A 13480-nucleotide genomic window follows, 5' to 3' on the forward strand; every position below is an offset into this window, starting at 1 on the left:
TGGATATTTTATGAATAACCATACCAAAACATTGTTTTATATTATGGAGCTGAAGATTTCACTGCACTAATTTCATATTCTTATGTTGGCTCTTTAATGAATCAAGATTCTGCGTATACCAGATCAGCTGTAGAAGAAATTAAGTTTCTATACATGCATTAATCAAGACTAAAAGGATGTAGAAAAACTGCTGTGTTAGAGTAGTGGAATGTGGGTAATTTTTTTTAATTTTTATGAATGGATTATTTATTAATAGCACCTATTAAAAGTTGCTACCTAATTTCCACTTCACATGGGGTAAATATATCCATAAAAATTTTTAATGCTTTTTTATTCAAATCTTTGTTTACCCATTTGTTCACTGTATGTTTCTAAGAAGAGTAACAGGAAAGCAAAGAGAAACATGTAGAAGTAGACAGGTTTCTTAGTTTAAGGACAGTATATGTGAACACAGGATGAAAGTACAGAAAGTAAGTGAAATATCCAACGATGGAGCCTAGTGTGTGCTGTTAATAAATACAGTAATAAATGCAGTAATACTCGACTGTTTCCTTAGACAAAGCACTAGAATTGTCCAGTGGCAACAATAAGAAATCTTCCCAACACAGTCTTGTGAAAATTACACTTGAGGGTTTTAGATGAGAATAGAAGAGACTCCAGAATAACCTTGAATCAGCAACTGTAATATCTCTTCTGCTTAAGTCACTCCCGAATATGTTGTATTAAACAAGACCAGAGTATTCAAATGGTGTATAAAAATAGTATTCAGTATCTTCACATACTCTTTCTTTAATTACACGTTTGCAAAATCATAAGTTTATGTGGGTAACTAATATTTTAGAAATAGTATATTATAGTTAAGAGTCTAAGACTGACAGTACAGGTAAAAAAAAAAAAATTCTCCACAAAAATAGGGGTTTGAGACTACAAAGTCTGGAAATAAAGGGCCTGTAGTCCTAAATAAAACAGATCTGAATATATAACTTCATGACCTATTAACTTTGTCATTAAAAGTTTCACCTCTGAAAGATGAGAAGTCCTTTCCCTTGGGTTCACCTACTAGTCCCTGGAGTTCTTACAAATTTCAAACTCCCAATTATAATTTTCAGCATCCATAATTTTTATTAATAATTGAAGGATGACAAGCATACCAAATCTGTGCCAGCCTAGATTTGTATAAAATTTTCTGACTTTAATGGAATGGAAAATGTATTATGTATGTAAAATCTAACTATTCTGTTGTTTACCTTTTCTTCTAATAATTTAAAATAAATTAAACTATAATATTTTTCATAAAACGTGAAAATTTTTTTAATAATGCATTAATTTTTCTGTTTGTAAATATTTGTTCATGGATAACATGAGTTAGAGGAAACTATTTCTTCCACTGTTCTCACTTTTTGGGGGGGAGAGGAGAGCACTGTAACAAATGTAGGAACCACTTAACATATATGAAATGTGTGTATTTATGCTTAAAAGATGTATCCTAATACAGCAGATTTTTTAAATACTACAAATTCGTAAGTAGTAATGTTGCAGAAAGCAGTGATTTACTATGGAAACTGCACTCTTGCTACCTAAGAACAGATCCCAGAGTCATGCCTCCATCATTTCAACTGGATGTTTTCCTCTTATATGACTTTTTCTAGTGAGTTTTTCCAAGCCTTTTATGTCATAGAAATCACTAACAAACATTTCATTCCCTGGAAAATATATCCCAAATATTACCTTTAGTTTAAAATTGGAGTGTATCGACTCTATCTCACATGTAAGTTAACTGAAGTAGACGTGCTTAACTATTTTAGGTAACGTTATTTGATTTAAAAACACGGGTAACAGATTTCTTTCTACAGGAGTTGGCCCATGGGTTAAGTGAACTCCTATCATATGAAGGCAATGTTGAAGAAGATTTCTATTCAACATTCCAGGTACTATTAAAGGCAAATAGCTTTCTGTTAACCATGTATTTCATATATGAAAAAATGCCATTTGTTATTTAACACCTATCATTAGAAAAGATGAACAAGGATTAATCAGTACACACCATTCCTTGTCATAAAGGATCTTAACTCAATAAAGCAGAGACAGTGAAGTAGACACTTGTAGATGAGCAGTCAAGAGAGTGCCTAAAGAAATTCCTATGACTCTGCTAGGCAACTGTCATATTTCCTTGACTCAGTTACTTTTTCACAGTTTTCAGCTTCTAAAAATAAGCCTCTCCTAATAAAAACTAAAAGAAACAAACGGGAAGCCTGGGTGACCCTGTTAGTTAAGCGTCCAGCTCTTGGTTTCGGGTCAGGTCATGACCTCATGGTTCATGAGGTCGGGCTCTGGGCTGGTGGTGCAGAGCCTGCTTGAGATTCTCTCTCTCCCTCTCTCGTTGCCCCTCCCTGTCTTGTGCACGCATGCTCTCTCTTTCTCTCAAACAAAAATAAAAATAAGCCTCTATTTTAGCTTCATACAAGAAGATAGGAGCATGGGGCACTTGGGTGGCTCAATTAGTTGAGCATCTAACTTCGTCTTGGGTCATGATGTCACGGTTTGTGAGTTCAAGCCCCACATTAGTCTTGCTGTTGCTGCTGTTAGCACAGAGCCCGCTTGAGATCCTCTGTCCCTCTCTCTCTGCCCCTTCCCCTCTCATCCCCCCCCCCCCCACCCCGGTCACCACCTCTCAAAAATGACTAAACATTTACAAGAAAAAAGTTAGAAGCAGGAACTAATGGTTCAGACCAAAATGGTCTCATTTCCATTCCCCTAACAATAATTGGGAGATGGAAATCAGAGTAATCCACATAGCTCCAAAAGCTCCAAAGACCTGTGTATTATCTAAATGGCCACACAAGTTTATGAACAGCTGTTAGGTGTTTAACTGTATTCAACAGAGAGGATTTGTCCCTGTAGTTTCTATATTTAAAACCAGGAAGAAAACTGTTCTTAAATGTCACAGACCAGTTCACTGAATCCTACTATTAAATTAACCATAGCAATAAATATCGTGTGTTGGAATCTCCCATCAGGTTTTTCAAGAAGAATTTGGAATAATTAAGTCCTATAATTTAAAGCCAGGTGGTGATAAAATTCCAGTTACCAATCAAAATAGGAAAGGTAAGTTAGACACCATTTCTTAATTAAAATGCATCAATGTTTACCATTTACTTTTACTGTTTAACAGATGTAAAATTGCTTTCCAGAATATGTACAGCTTTATGTTGACTTTCTTCTCAACAAATCCATCTATAAGCAGTTTGCTGCATTTTATTATGGATTTCATAGTGTGTGTGCTTCAAATGCCCTGATGGTGAGTTTAAAACTAACTTAGGCTTTTAATTAGGTTTTGTAATACTATAATATTGACAAATAACTCCTTAAGTATTTTAATAGATAAGCTTCTAAAATAGAAAATAATTTCTACTTTTTAAAGGTAGAGCTAGAAATAAAGAGTTTTCTCATTTCAGCCTTAATTCTCTAATAGGAAAAAAGGCCAGTCAACTCTATTTTTCTTTCCTTGTGCTGTGTCTTATACTGTCTCTTTTGGGGCTTTAAGAATTTTCCTCAAGAGTAGATGAAGAGATCCCATAGGCTCAAGGTCTTAACGGAGTCAACACATAAGCTCCCGGGCGAAAGCCACAACTTCTGATTAAGGAACATATTGAAACTGTTTCTGGCTGCAGCTCGGAGTTATCATTTACCCATAGGAAATAGTTTGTCTTCAGAATCATGATGAACTCTCGTTGGTTTGGCTTGCCTTAGCTATGTGAATATGGGTCAGCTGCTATATAGAACACTGTGTCGGAAATATCCTAAGATAAAAGCATAGCTTTCTAAAGAAGCACTGCTCTCCACCCAAGCTACGTAGGGTGCACTCCGTCATGCCACTTGTATCTCCCCTCGGTTTTATTATGAGGGTTTGGAGTAAGGTCTTCCATTTGAGTTATTTTTATAGAAAAGAGCTTGTTTTAGAGTAACCTTTGTCACATACTTGTTGTTAAAAACACCTTTGAAAATGGAGCACTTTATTGAGTTCTAAGTGGATTTTGGCTGTGATGCACTGGTAGTTGTGGGGGTGGAAGGAGGGAAAATAAAAATGAAATGGCATAGCATGGTCTCTATTCTTAAGTTTTAATCTCTTTAGGTGGGAGACAACTTATATGGGTGAAAAAACAAGTAGGCGACATGAGACAGACTGTAACCCAAGTACCCAAATTCTGCATGCACCTAGAAGGTGCGTGGGGTATCGGGAGGAGGCTGGAGTAACTCAGAGTTTCAAGCAGGCTGTGGGGGGAGAATTGTAATTTGGATTCATGCTTAGTCATCTGCTTGTTTTTCTGGCAAACAGCTAATTACTATTTGCAAAAGGGAGAGCCTAATAGTTTGACAAGATTTATAAACTTTCAGAAGCAAAAATATCTTAACCTCGGTAGAAAAATAAAAACGGAGATTTTTCCTTAACAAAAATGGCTTGATTTACTAGAAGACATGTTTTGTAATTTGATTCAGGGAAGATAGTTCCAATTTCACTTTTTTAATCATCACTTTTTATTATTATTTTGGGGAAATGACTGTCGGCAGCTGCTTCGTCCAGAAGAGGTTGAAATTCTGGTCTGTGGAAGTCCTGAGCTGGATATGCACGCTCTGCAGAGAAGCACTCAGTATGATGGCTATGCGAAAACAGACTTAACTATACGGTGAGCTCATTTCCTTCTGAAAGTGAGATTGCAGAGAGGGAATGAAAGAGAATGTGACTTATTTGTCAAATTCACAGTCTTTGAATCAAGTTAAGTTAGCTCAAATATTGTAGAGTCCCACCCTACCTTATTTTATCTTTAGAAAGTAAGGTGAGACTATTAAATATGAAATCACTTAGCAATCCACTTGGGAGAAAGTGATCTAAGTAAGTTTCTATAAAACTATAGAAAATTTACTCTTTTTTTAAGTTTATTTATTTATTTTGAGAGAGAGGGAGAGAGAGAGCATGAGTGAGCACAGGGGAGGGGCAGAGAGAGAGAGAGAGAGAGAAAGAATCCTAAGCAGGCTCCAAGCTGTCAGCACAGAGCCCAACTTGGGGCTTGAACTCACAAACAATGAGACCATGACCTAAGCTGAAATCAAGAGTAGGATGCTTAGCCTACTGAGCCACCCAGGCACCCCCTAGAGACTTTACTTAAAAAAAAAAAAAAGACTTTGGGGAGGAGCCAAGATGGCAGAACAGCATGGAGGTTTTTTGTGTGTCTCACATCCATGAAATACAGCCAGACCAACATTAAACCATCCTTCACACCTAGAAAACTGATCTGAGGATTAACACAACAATCTGCACAGCCTGAACCACAGAATTCAGCAGGTACATGGCACAGAGAGATGAACTTGGGGAAAGAGAAGCCGCGGAGGACAGGGAGCTGCTTTTGCATGCAGAGAGAGGGTGGAGACCATGGGAGAGAATATGGGAAAAGTACCCCCCGCTGAAAGCAGCTGGAGAGAAAGTGGAAAATTGGAAACAGCCACAGGGACTGAACTAAAAAGGGAGAAAGGAGAAAGGAGAAAGTTTAAATTCCATTAAGACTATAAAAAACAGGGAGCACAGAGTCTGAAACTCCACAGCTGATACCTGGAGGTGCTCTGTTGGGAAGGGCGAATCCCCAGGAGCAGAGTGGGGTCTGGGCGGTTCTCAGGCCACACGGGGATAACCATTTCCACTGCTGGAAGGACATTAGTTAGAGGATGTGAGGCCATCTGGTCCCAGCAGACCCCAGAGAACAGCCACATTCACTGGTGCTGGAACAAGGTCATTAAGGGTGAAGCCTGGTGCCAGATGTGTGTTGTGATTTCTCATAATCCTTGAAATGCTGCTGCTACGCTATTTCGCAAACTTTTTCTGGGGCGGGCTGGCACCTGGTCACAGTCTCTGGGCATCTGCAGCAGCACGGTCCTGCAAGCGCTCCTGGGTGCGGCCAGCACCTGGCCATTGCTCGGTGAGACCCTCCACATAGGGGCTGAACGGGTCAAAGCCACAGTCCCTCAGATGAAAGGGGCCAGGAAAAACAGCCACATCTGAGACAAAACTCAGGAGGGATGTGCTGCCTGCGGCTTGGTCATGGACTGTGTAAAAGCAGGGAGTGGACGGAAGCCGAGGACAAAGGACAGGTGCACAGTTGCTGATTGGGGAGAACAGAGTTCCAATAGTAGAGACTGGGTAGCTGGGTGACGTAATTTTCACCACTCCGGTGTATACACACCTACAAGCGCCATAACAATCCACCCCAGTAAGCTAAGCAGTGCCATCTAGTGGAGAACAGAACCATTACACTAAGCCACACCCAACTGGGCCAACCTTGCTCTTCAAGAACATGTCTCACTGCTGCTTAGTTTATGGACTATAAAGCACTTCATAGTTTGACTTCTAGTGGAAAATGAAGTGATTTAAGTCGTATTTCAGTCTGTTAGCCAGTCTATCCAATTTTCTTTGTTTTTTTTCTTTTTTCTCTTTTTTGTTTCTCTTCTTTTTCTTGAATACAGAGAGAAAATTCATTTCTATTTTCAATTTTTATTAAACATATTTTTCTTTAATTTTTTTCTACTGTATTTTTTACTTTTGTGTAAATTTTTTCAAATTCTATTTTACTGCAATCATTTCATTTTAGTCTACTTCAGTGTATTCATTTTTTTCAAATATTCAAACAATTTTTCTTTTTTCCCCCCTTTTTTCTCTAGTCTATCAAGCCACTTTGAACACCCAGACCAAAACACACCTAGGATCTAGCATCATTTATTTGATTTTGTGTGTGTGTGTGTGTGTGTGTGCTTGTTTTTAATTTTTTAATTTTAATATTGTTTTAATTTCAATTTTTTATTTTAATTTTTCTACCTCATTAATTCCTTTTCTCCCTTCAAAATGATGAAACGAAGGAATTCACCCCCAAAGAAAGAGCAGGAAGAAACAACAGCCAGGGACTTAAACAACACAGATACAAGAAAGGTGTCTGAACCAGAATTTAGAATCACAATAATAAGAATACTAGCTGGAGTCGAAAATAGATTAGAATCCCTTTATGCAGAGATAAAAGAAGTAAAAGCTAGTCAGGATGAAATAAAAAATGGTATAACTGAGCTGCAATCTCGAATGGAGGCCACAGTGGCAAGGACGGATGAGGCAGAACAGAGAATCAGTGATACAGAGGACAAACTTATGGAGAATAATGAAGCAGAAAAAAAGAGGGAGATTAAGGCAACATAGCATGATTTAAGAATTAGAGAAATCAGTGACTCATTAAAAAGGAACAACATCAGAATCATAGGGGTCCTAGAAGAGGAAGAGAGAGAAATAGGGGTAGAAGGGTTATGTGCAAGCCAGAAAGGAGTGGCAGGATATATTCAATGTGCTGAATCAGAAAAATATGCAGCCAAGAATTCTTTATCCAGCAAGGCTGTCATTCAAAATAGGAGAGATAAAAAGTTTCCCAGACAAACAAAAATTAAAGGAGTTCGTGACCACTAAACCAGCCCTGCAAGAAATTTTAAGGGGGACTCTCTGAGGGGAGAAAAGATGAAAAAATAAAAATAAAAAACAATGAATAAAGACCAAAAGCAACAAAGACTGGAAAGGACCAGAGAACACCACCAGAAACTCCAGCTCTACAAGCGACATAATGGCAATAAATTCATATCTTTCAGTACTAACTCTAAACATCAATGGACTAAATGCTCCAATCAAAAGACACAGGGTAATAGAATGGATAAGAAAACAAGATCCATCTATAAGCTGTTTACAAGAGACCCACTTTAGACCTAAAGACACCTTCAGATTGAAAGTAAGGGGATGGAGAACTATCTATCATGCTAATGATCAGCAAAAGAAAGATGGAAAAGCCATACTTATATCCAACAATCTAGACTTTTTTTTTTTAATTTTTTTTTTTTTAACATTTATTTAGTTTTGAGACAGAGAGAGAGAGAGAGAGCATGAACAGGGGAGGGTCAGAGAAAGAGGGAGACACAGAATCTGAAACAGGCTCCAGGCTCTGAGCTGTCAGCACAGAGCCCGACGCGGGGCTTGAACCCACAGACCGTGAGATCATGACCTGAGCCGAAGTCAGACGCCCAACCGATTGAGCCACCCAGGCGCCCCAACAATCTAGACTTTAAAGTTGAAGACTGTATCAAGAGATGAAGAAGGGCATTATATCATAATTAAGGGGGTCTATCCACCAAGAAGACCTAACAATGTAAATATTTATGTGCCACATGTGGAAGCACCCAAATATATAAATCAATTAATCACAAACATAAAGAAACTCATTGTAGTAATACCATAATAGTAGGGGACTTCAACCCTCCACTCACAGCAATAGACAGATCATCTAATCAAAAATCAACAAGGTAACAATGGCTTTGAATGACACACTGGACCAGATGGACTTAACAGATATATTCAGAGCATTTTATCCTAAAGCAGCGGAATATACATTCTTCTCCAGTGCACGTGGAAATTTCTCCAGAATAGACCACATACCGGGACACAAAACAGCCGTCAACAAGTACAAAAAGATCGAGATCATGCCGTGCATATTTTCAGATCACAACGCTATGAAACTCTAAATCAACCACAAGAAAAAATTTGGAAAGGTAACAAATACTTGGAGACTAAAGAACATCCCCCTAAAGAATGAATGGGCTAACCAAGAAGTTAAAGAGGAAATTAAAAAGTTCATGGAAGCCAATGAAAATGGTAACACCACAAACCAAAACCTCTGGGATGCAGGAAAGGCCATCATAAGAGGGAAGTATATAGCAATCCAGACCTTCCTAAAGAAGGAAAAAATATCTCAGATACACAACCTAACCTTATGCCTTAAAGAATTGAGAACAGCAAATAAAACCCAAAACCAGCCCAAGACAAGAAATAATAAAAATTAGAGCAGAAATTAATGCTATCAAAACCAAAAAAAAAATAGTAGAACAGATCAATGAAACCAGAAGCTGGTTCTTTGAAAGAATTAACAAAATTGATAAACCACTAGCCTGTTTGATCAAAAAGAAAAAGGAAAGGACCCAAATAAATAAAATCAGGAATGAAAGAAGAGAGATCACAACCAACACAGCAGAAATAAAAACAATAATAAGAGAATATTATGAGCAATTATACACCAATAAAATGGGCAATCTGGAAGAAATGGACAAATTCCTAGAAACATATACACTACCAAAACTGAAGTAGGAAGACATAGAAAATTTGAACAGACCCATAACCAGTAAAGAAATTGAATTAGTAATCAAAATCTCCCAAAAAATAAGAGTCTGGGGCCAGATGGCTTTCCAGGGGAATTCTACCAAACATTTAAGAGAGAGTTAACACCAATTCTCTTGAAGCTGTTCTAAAAAATAGAAATGGGAGGAAAACTTCCAAATTCTTTCTATGAAGCCAGCATTACCTTGATTCCAAAAGCAGACAGAGACCCACTAAAAAGGAGAACTATAGACCAATTTCCCTGATGAACATGGATGCAAAAATCCTCAACAAGATACTAGCCAACTGGATCCAACAATACATTTTAAAAAATTATTCACCATGACCAACTGGGATTTATACCTGGGATGCAGGGCTGGTTCAATATCTGCAAAACAATCAATGTGATTCATCACATCAATAAAAGAAAGGACGAGAACCATCTGATCCTCTCAATAAATGCAGAGAAAGCATTTGACAAAATACAACATCCTTTCTTGCTAAAAATCCTCAAGAAAGTAGGGATAGAAGGATCATACCTCAAGATCATAAAAGCCATGTATGAAAGACCCAACACTAATATCATCCTCAATGGGGAAAAACTGAGAGCTTTCCCCCTAAGGTCAGGAACAAGACGGGGATGTCCATTCTCGCCACTGTTATTCAACATAGTATTGGAAGTCTTAGCCTCAGCAATCAGATAACACAAAGAAATAAAAGGCATCCAAATAGGCCAGGAGGAGGTCAAACTTTCACTCTTCAGATGACATGATACTCTACCAATCAAAAGATTCTACCAAAAAACTGCTAGAACTGATTCATGAATTCAGCAAAGTTGCAGGATATAAAATCAATGCACAGAAATCTGTTGCATTCCTATACACCAACAATGAAGCAACAGAAAGAGAAATCAAGGAATCGATCCTATTTACAATTGCACCACAAAACATAAAATACCTAGGAATAAATCTAACCAAAGAGGTGAAAAATCTATACGCTGAAAACTATAGAAAACTTATGAAAGAAATTGAAGAAGACACAAAAAAAAGGGAAAAAACATTCCATGCTCCTGGATAGGAAAAACAAATATTGTTAAAATGTCAATGCTACCCAAAGCAATCTACATATTCAATGCAATCCCTATCAAAATAACACCAGCAGCATTCTTCACAGAGCTAGAACAAACAATCCTAAAATTTGTATGGAGCCAGAAAAGACCCCCAAAGCTGGAGGCATCACAATCCTGGACTTCAAGCTGTATTACAAAGTTGTAATCATCAAGACAATATGGTTCTGGCACAAAAACAGACATTCAGATCAATGGAACAGAATAGAGAACCCAGAAATGGACCATACACGTACGGCCAACTAATTTTTGACAAAGCCGGAAAGAATATCCACTGGAATAAAGAGTCTCTTCAGCAAGTGGTGCTGGGAAAACTGGACAGCGACATGCAGAAAAATGAACCTGGACCACTTTCTTACACCATTCAGAAAAATAAGCTCAAAATGGATGAAAGACCTCAATGTAAGACAGGAAGCCATCAAAATCCTCGAGGAGAAAGCAGGCAAAAACCTCTTTGATCTTGCCTGCAGCAACTTCTTACTCAACATGTCTCTGGAGATAAGGGAAACCAAAGTAAAAATGAACTGTTGGGACCTCACCAAAATAAAAAGCTTCTGCACAGCGAAGGAAACAGCAAAACTAAAAGGCAACTGACAGAATGGGAGAAGATATTTGCAAACGACATATCAGACAAAGGGTTAGTATCCAAAATCTATAAAGAACTTATCAAACTCAACACCTGAAAAACAAATAATCCAGTGAAGAAATGGGAAAAAGACATGAATAGACACTTCTCCAAAGAAGATATCCAGATGGCCAACCAACACATGAAAAATGCTCAACATCACTCACTCATCATCAGCGAAATATAAATCAAAACCACAAGGAGATACCACCTTACACCTGTCAGAATGGCTAACATTAACAACTCAGGCAGCAACAGATGTTGGCAAGGATGCAGAGAAAGAGGATCTCTTGCATTGTGGGTGGGAATGCAAGTGGGTGCAGCCACTCTGGAAAACAGTATGGAGGTTCCTCAAAAAATTAAAAATAGAACTACCCTACAACGCAGCAATTGCACTACCAGGTATTTATCCAAGGGATACAGATGTGCTGTTCCAAAGGGACACCTGCACGCCAATGTTTATAGCAGCACTATCAACAGTATCCAAAGTATGGAAAGAGCCCAAATGTCCATTCATGGATGAATGGATAAAGAAGAAGTAGTATACACACACGCACACGCACACGCACACGCACACACACACAATGGAGTATTACTCGGCAATCAGAAGGAATGAAATCTTGCCATTTGCAACTATGTGGATGAAACTAGAGGGTATTATGCTAAGCGAAATTAGAGAAAGACAAATATCATATGACTTCATTGATATGTGGAATTTAAGATATAAAAAAGATGAACTTAAGGGAATGGAAGGAAAAATAATATAAAAGCAGGAAGGGGGACAAAATATAAGAGACTCTTAAATATGGAGAACAAACACAGGGTTACTGGAGGGGTTGTGGGAGGGGGGATGGGCTAAATGGGTAACGGGCATTAAGGAATGTACTCCTGAAATCATTGTTGCACTACATGCTAACTAATTTGGATGTAAATTAAAAAAATAAAATTTAAAAAAATTAAAAAATAAATAAAAGGATAGATTTTAAATTTTAAAAAATGACTTTGGTTCTAGAATTTTAGGGATGCTATACTTATAAGTAGAATTTTAATAGCACTGTACTGAAGAAATAAGAATTGTAAGTTATATAATAGAGAAATGGCTTTTGTACTATACCCTGTTGGACTACTTTTATAATTTTATAAAAATGTTACTTTTATAATAATGTTAGAAATAAGTCATACATAGAGGCTTGTCATTTGTCAATCTCACATTAAGGAGTATTAATGTATGTTTAAGGGAATTTTTATCCTCAGAGCTTACTTTATGTTACTTTACTCTGACCTGCAGGATTTCTGACAAGACATTTTATATAAATTTCCTTTGGTGTTCTTTAGATATTTTTGGGATGTTGTGCTTGGATTTCCTCTTGATCTTCAGAAGAAGTTGCTACATTTTACTACAGGAAGTGACAGAGTGCCTGTAGGAGGAATGGCTGACTTGAACTTTAAAATCTCAAAGAATGAAACTTCTACTAACTGGTAACTTTCCAGATTGTAATTTTATTTTTAATCTGTAAGTTTTGCTAATAATAATATGCTTGGACTTAGAGGAGTCTTTCAATCTGAAGTCATTTTCATAGAAAAATCTTGGGAGTAAAAACAAGCCTGAAATGAGAGAGTGTGCTTTAAAGTTTCTGTTAATTTTTGAGACTTGCCAATGATAACCTATTGCCTTTTTTACAATGCTAAGTCAACTGCTTTGTAGTCCCTTTTAAAATCTAGCTGGCTTTTAGTAGAATATTGTGTAATGTTCATTTTTATTTAAAGGTTTTTTTAATTAAAAAATATTAAGGTGAGGGGTGCCTGGGTGGCTCAGTCAGTTAAGCGTCCAACTCTTGATTTCAGCTCAGATCATGATCTCATGTTTCATGAGTTCAAGCCCTGCATTGGGCTCTGTGCTGACTGCTTGGGATTCTTTCTCCCCTTCTCTGCCCTCCCCAGCTCGCTTTCTCTCTTTCTCAAAGTTAAAAAAAAAAAAAAAAAAAAAAAGGTAATCTGAGTTACGTAATTTAATACAAAGGTGACATTACATCTAAACTTTTCCTATTATTATTTCAGGGATTATTTTATGAGTTCCCATGGCTTAGGCATGAATCTTCCACAACTCTAGGATTTGCTGTAAGACATTCACAAAGATTAAATATAAGTGACCGTCAAAGATGTATACATCACTGTCGTAGACCCACTAGGTTTTTGTTAAATAAGAATGTTAAATTTTTACATGGTAACAACATTGGTGTAAAGTCAGACTGATCTGAATTTGATTTTCGGGTGTGTGACTTCACCGGCTCTACAACCTGGAACAGATTACTTAACTCGTATATTCCCATATTTAGTTTTCCTCATCGGTAAATTGAGGATAACAAAAATCTGTTTTTTAGATCGCTTTGAGTCTTAAACACTGCATATAAAAGCACTTGGCACAATGCTTATCATAGACCAAGCACTCAGTAAATGCAAACTGACTATAACAATTTTAAGTCTTTCAGTACAGAGGGCTGTCAAAGTT

The 13480-nt window shown here is 37.3% G+C and overlaps 1 protein-coding gene across 2 annotated transcripts in view; it reads left to right on the plus strand.

Annotated features, from left to right (window-relative positions):
• The window catches only part of HECTD2 (HECT domain E3 ubiquitin protein ligase 2), a 78325-nt gene that overhangs the window by 61560 nt on the left and 3285 nt on the right, over nucleotides 1-13480 (plus strand). For both annotated transcript variants that reach the window (XM_019445063.2, XM_019445065.2), the window contains exons 16-20: nucleotides 1854-1928; nucleotides 3018-3105; nucleotides 3192-3298; nucleotides 4570-4685; nucleotides 12307-12450. In XM_019445063.2, coding sequence (XP_019300608.1) covers nucleotides 1854-1928; nucleotides 3018-3105; nucleotides 3192-3298; nucleotides 4570-4685; nucleotides 12307-12450 — 530 coding nt within the window. The remainder of the gene's footprint in view (nucleotides 1-1853; nucleotides 1929-3017; nucleotides 3106-3191; nucleotides 3299-4569; nucleotides 4686-12306; nucleotides 12451-13480) is intronic.

Source organism: Panthera pardus, unplaced genomic scaffold (assembly GCF_024362965.1).
Source record: "Panthera pardus isolate Hobbes unplaced genomic scaffold, ASM2436296v1 HiC_scaffold_22, whole genome shotgun sequence".
In the NCBI taxonomy this organism is placed as follows: domain Eukaryota; kingdom Metazoa; phylum Chordata; class Mammalia; order Carnivora; family Felidae; genus Panthera; species Panthera pardus.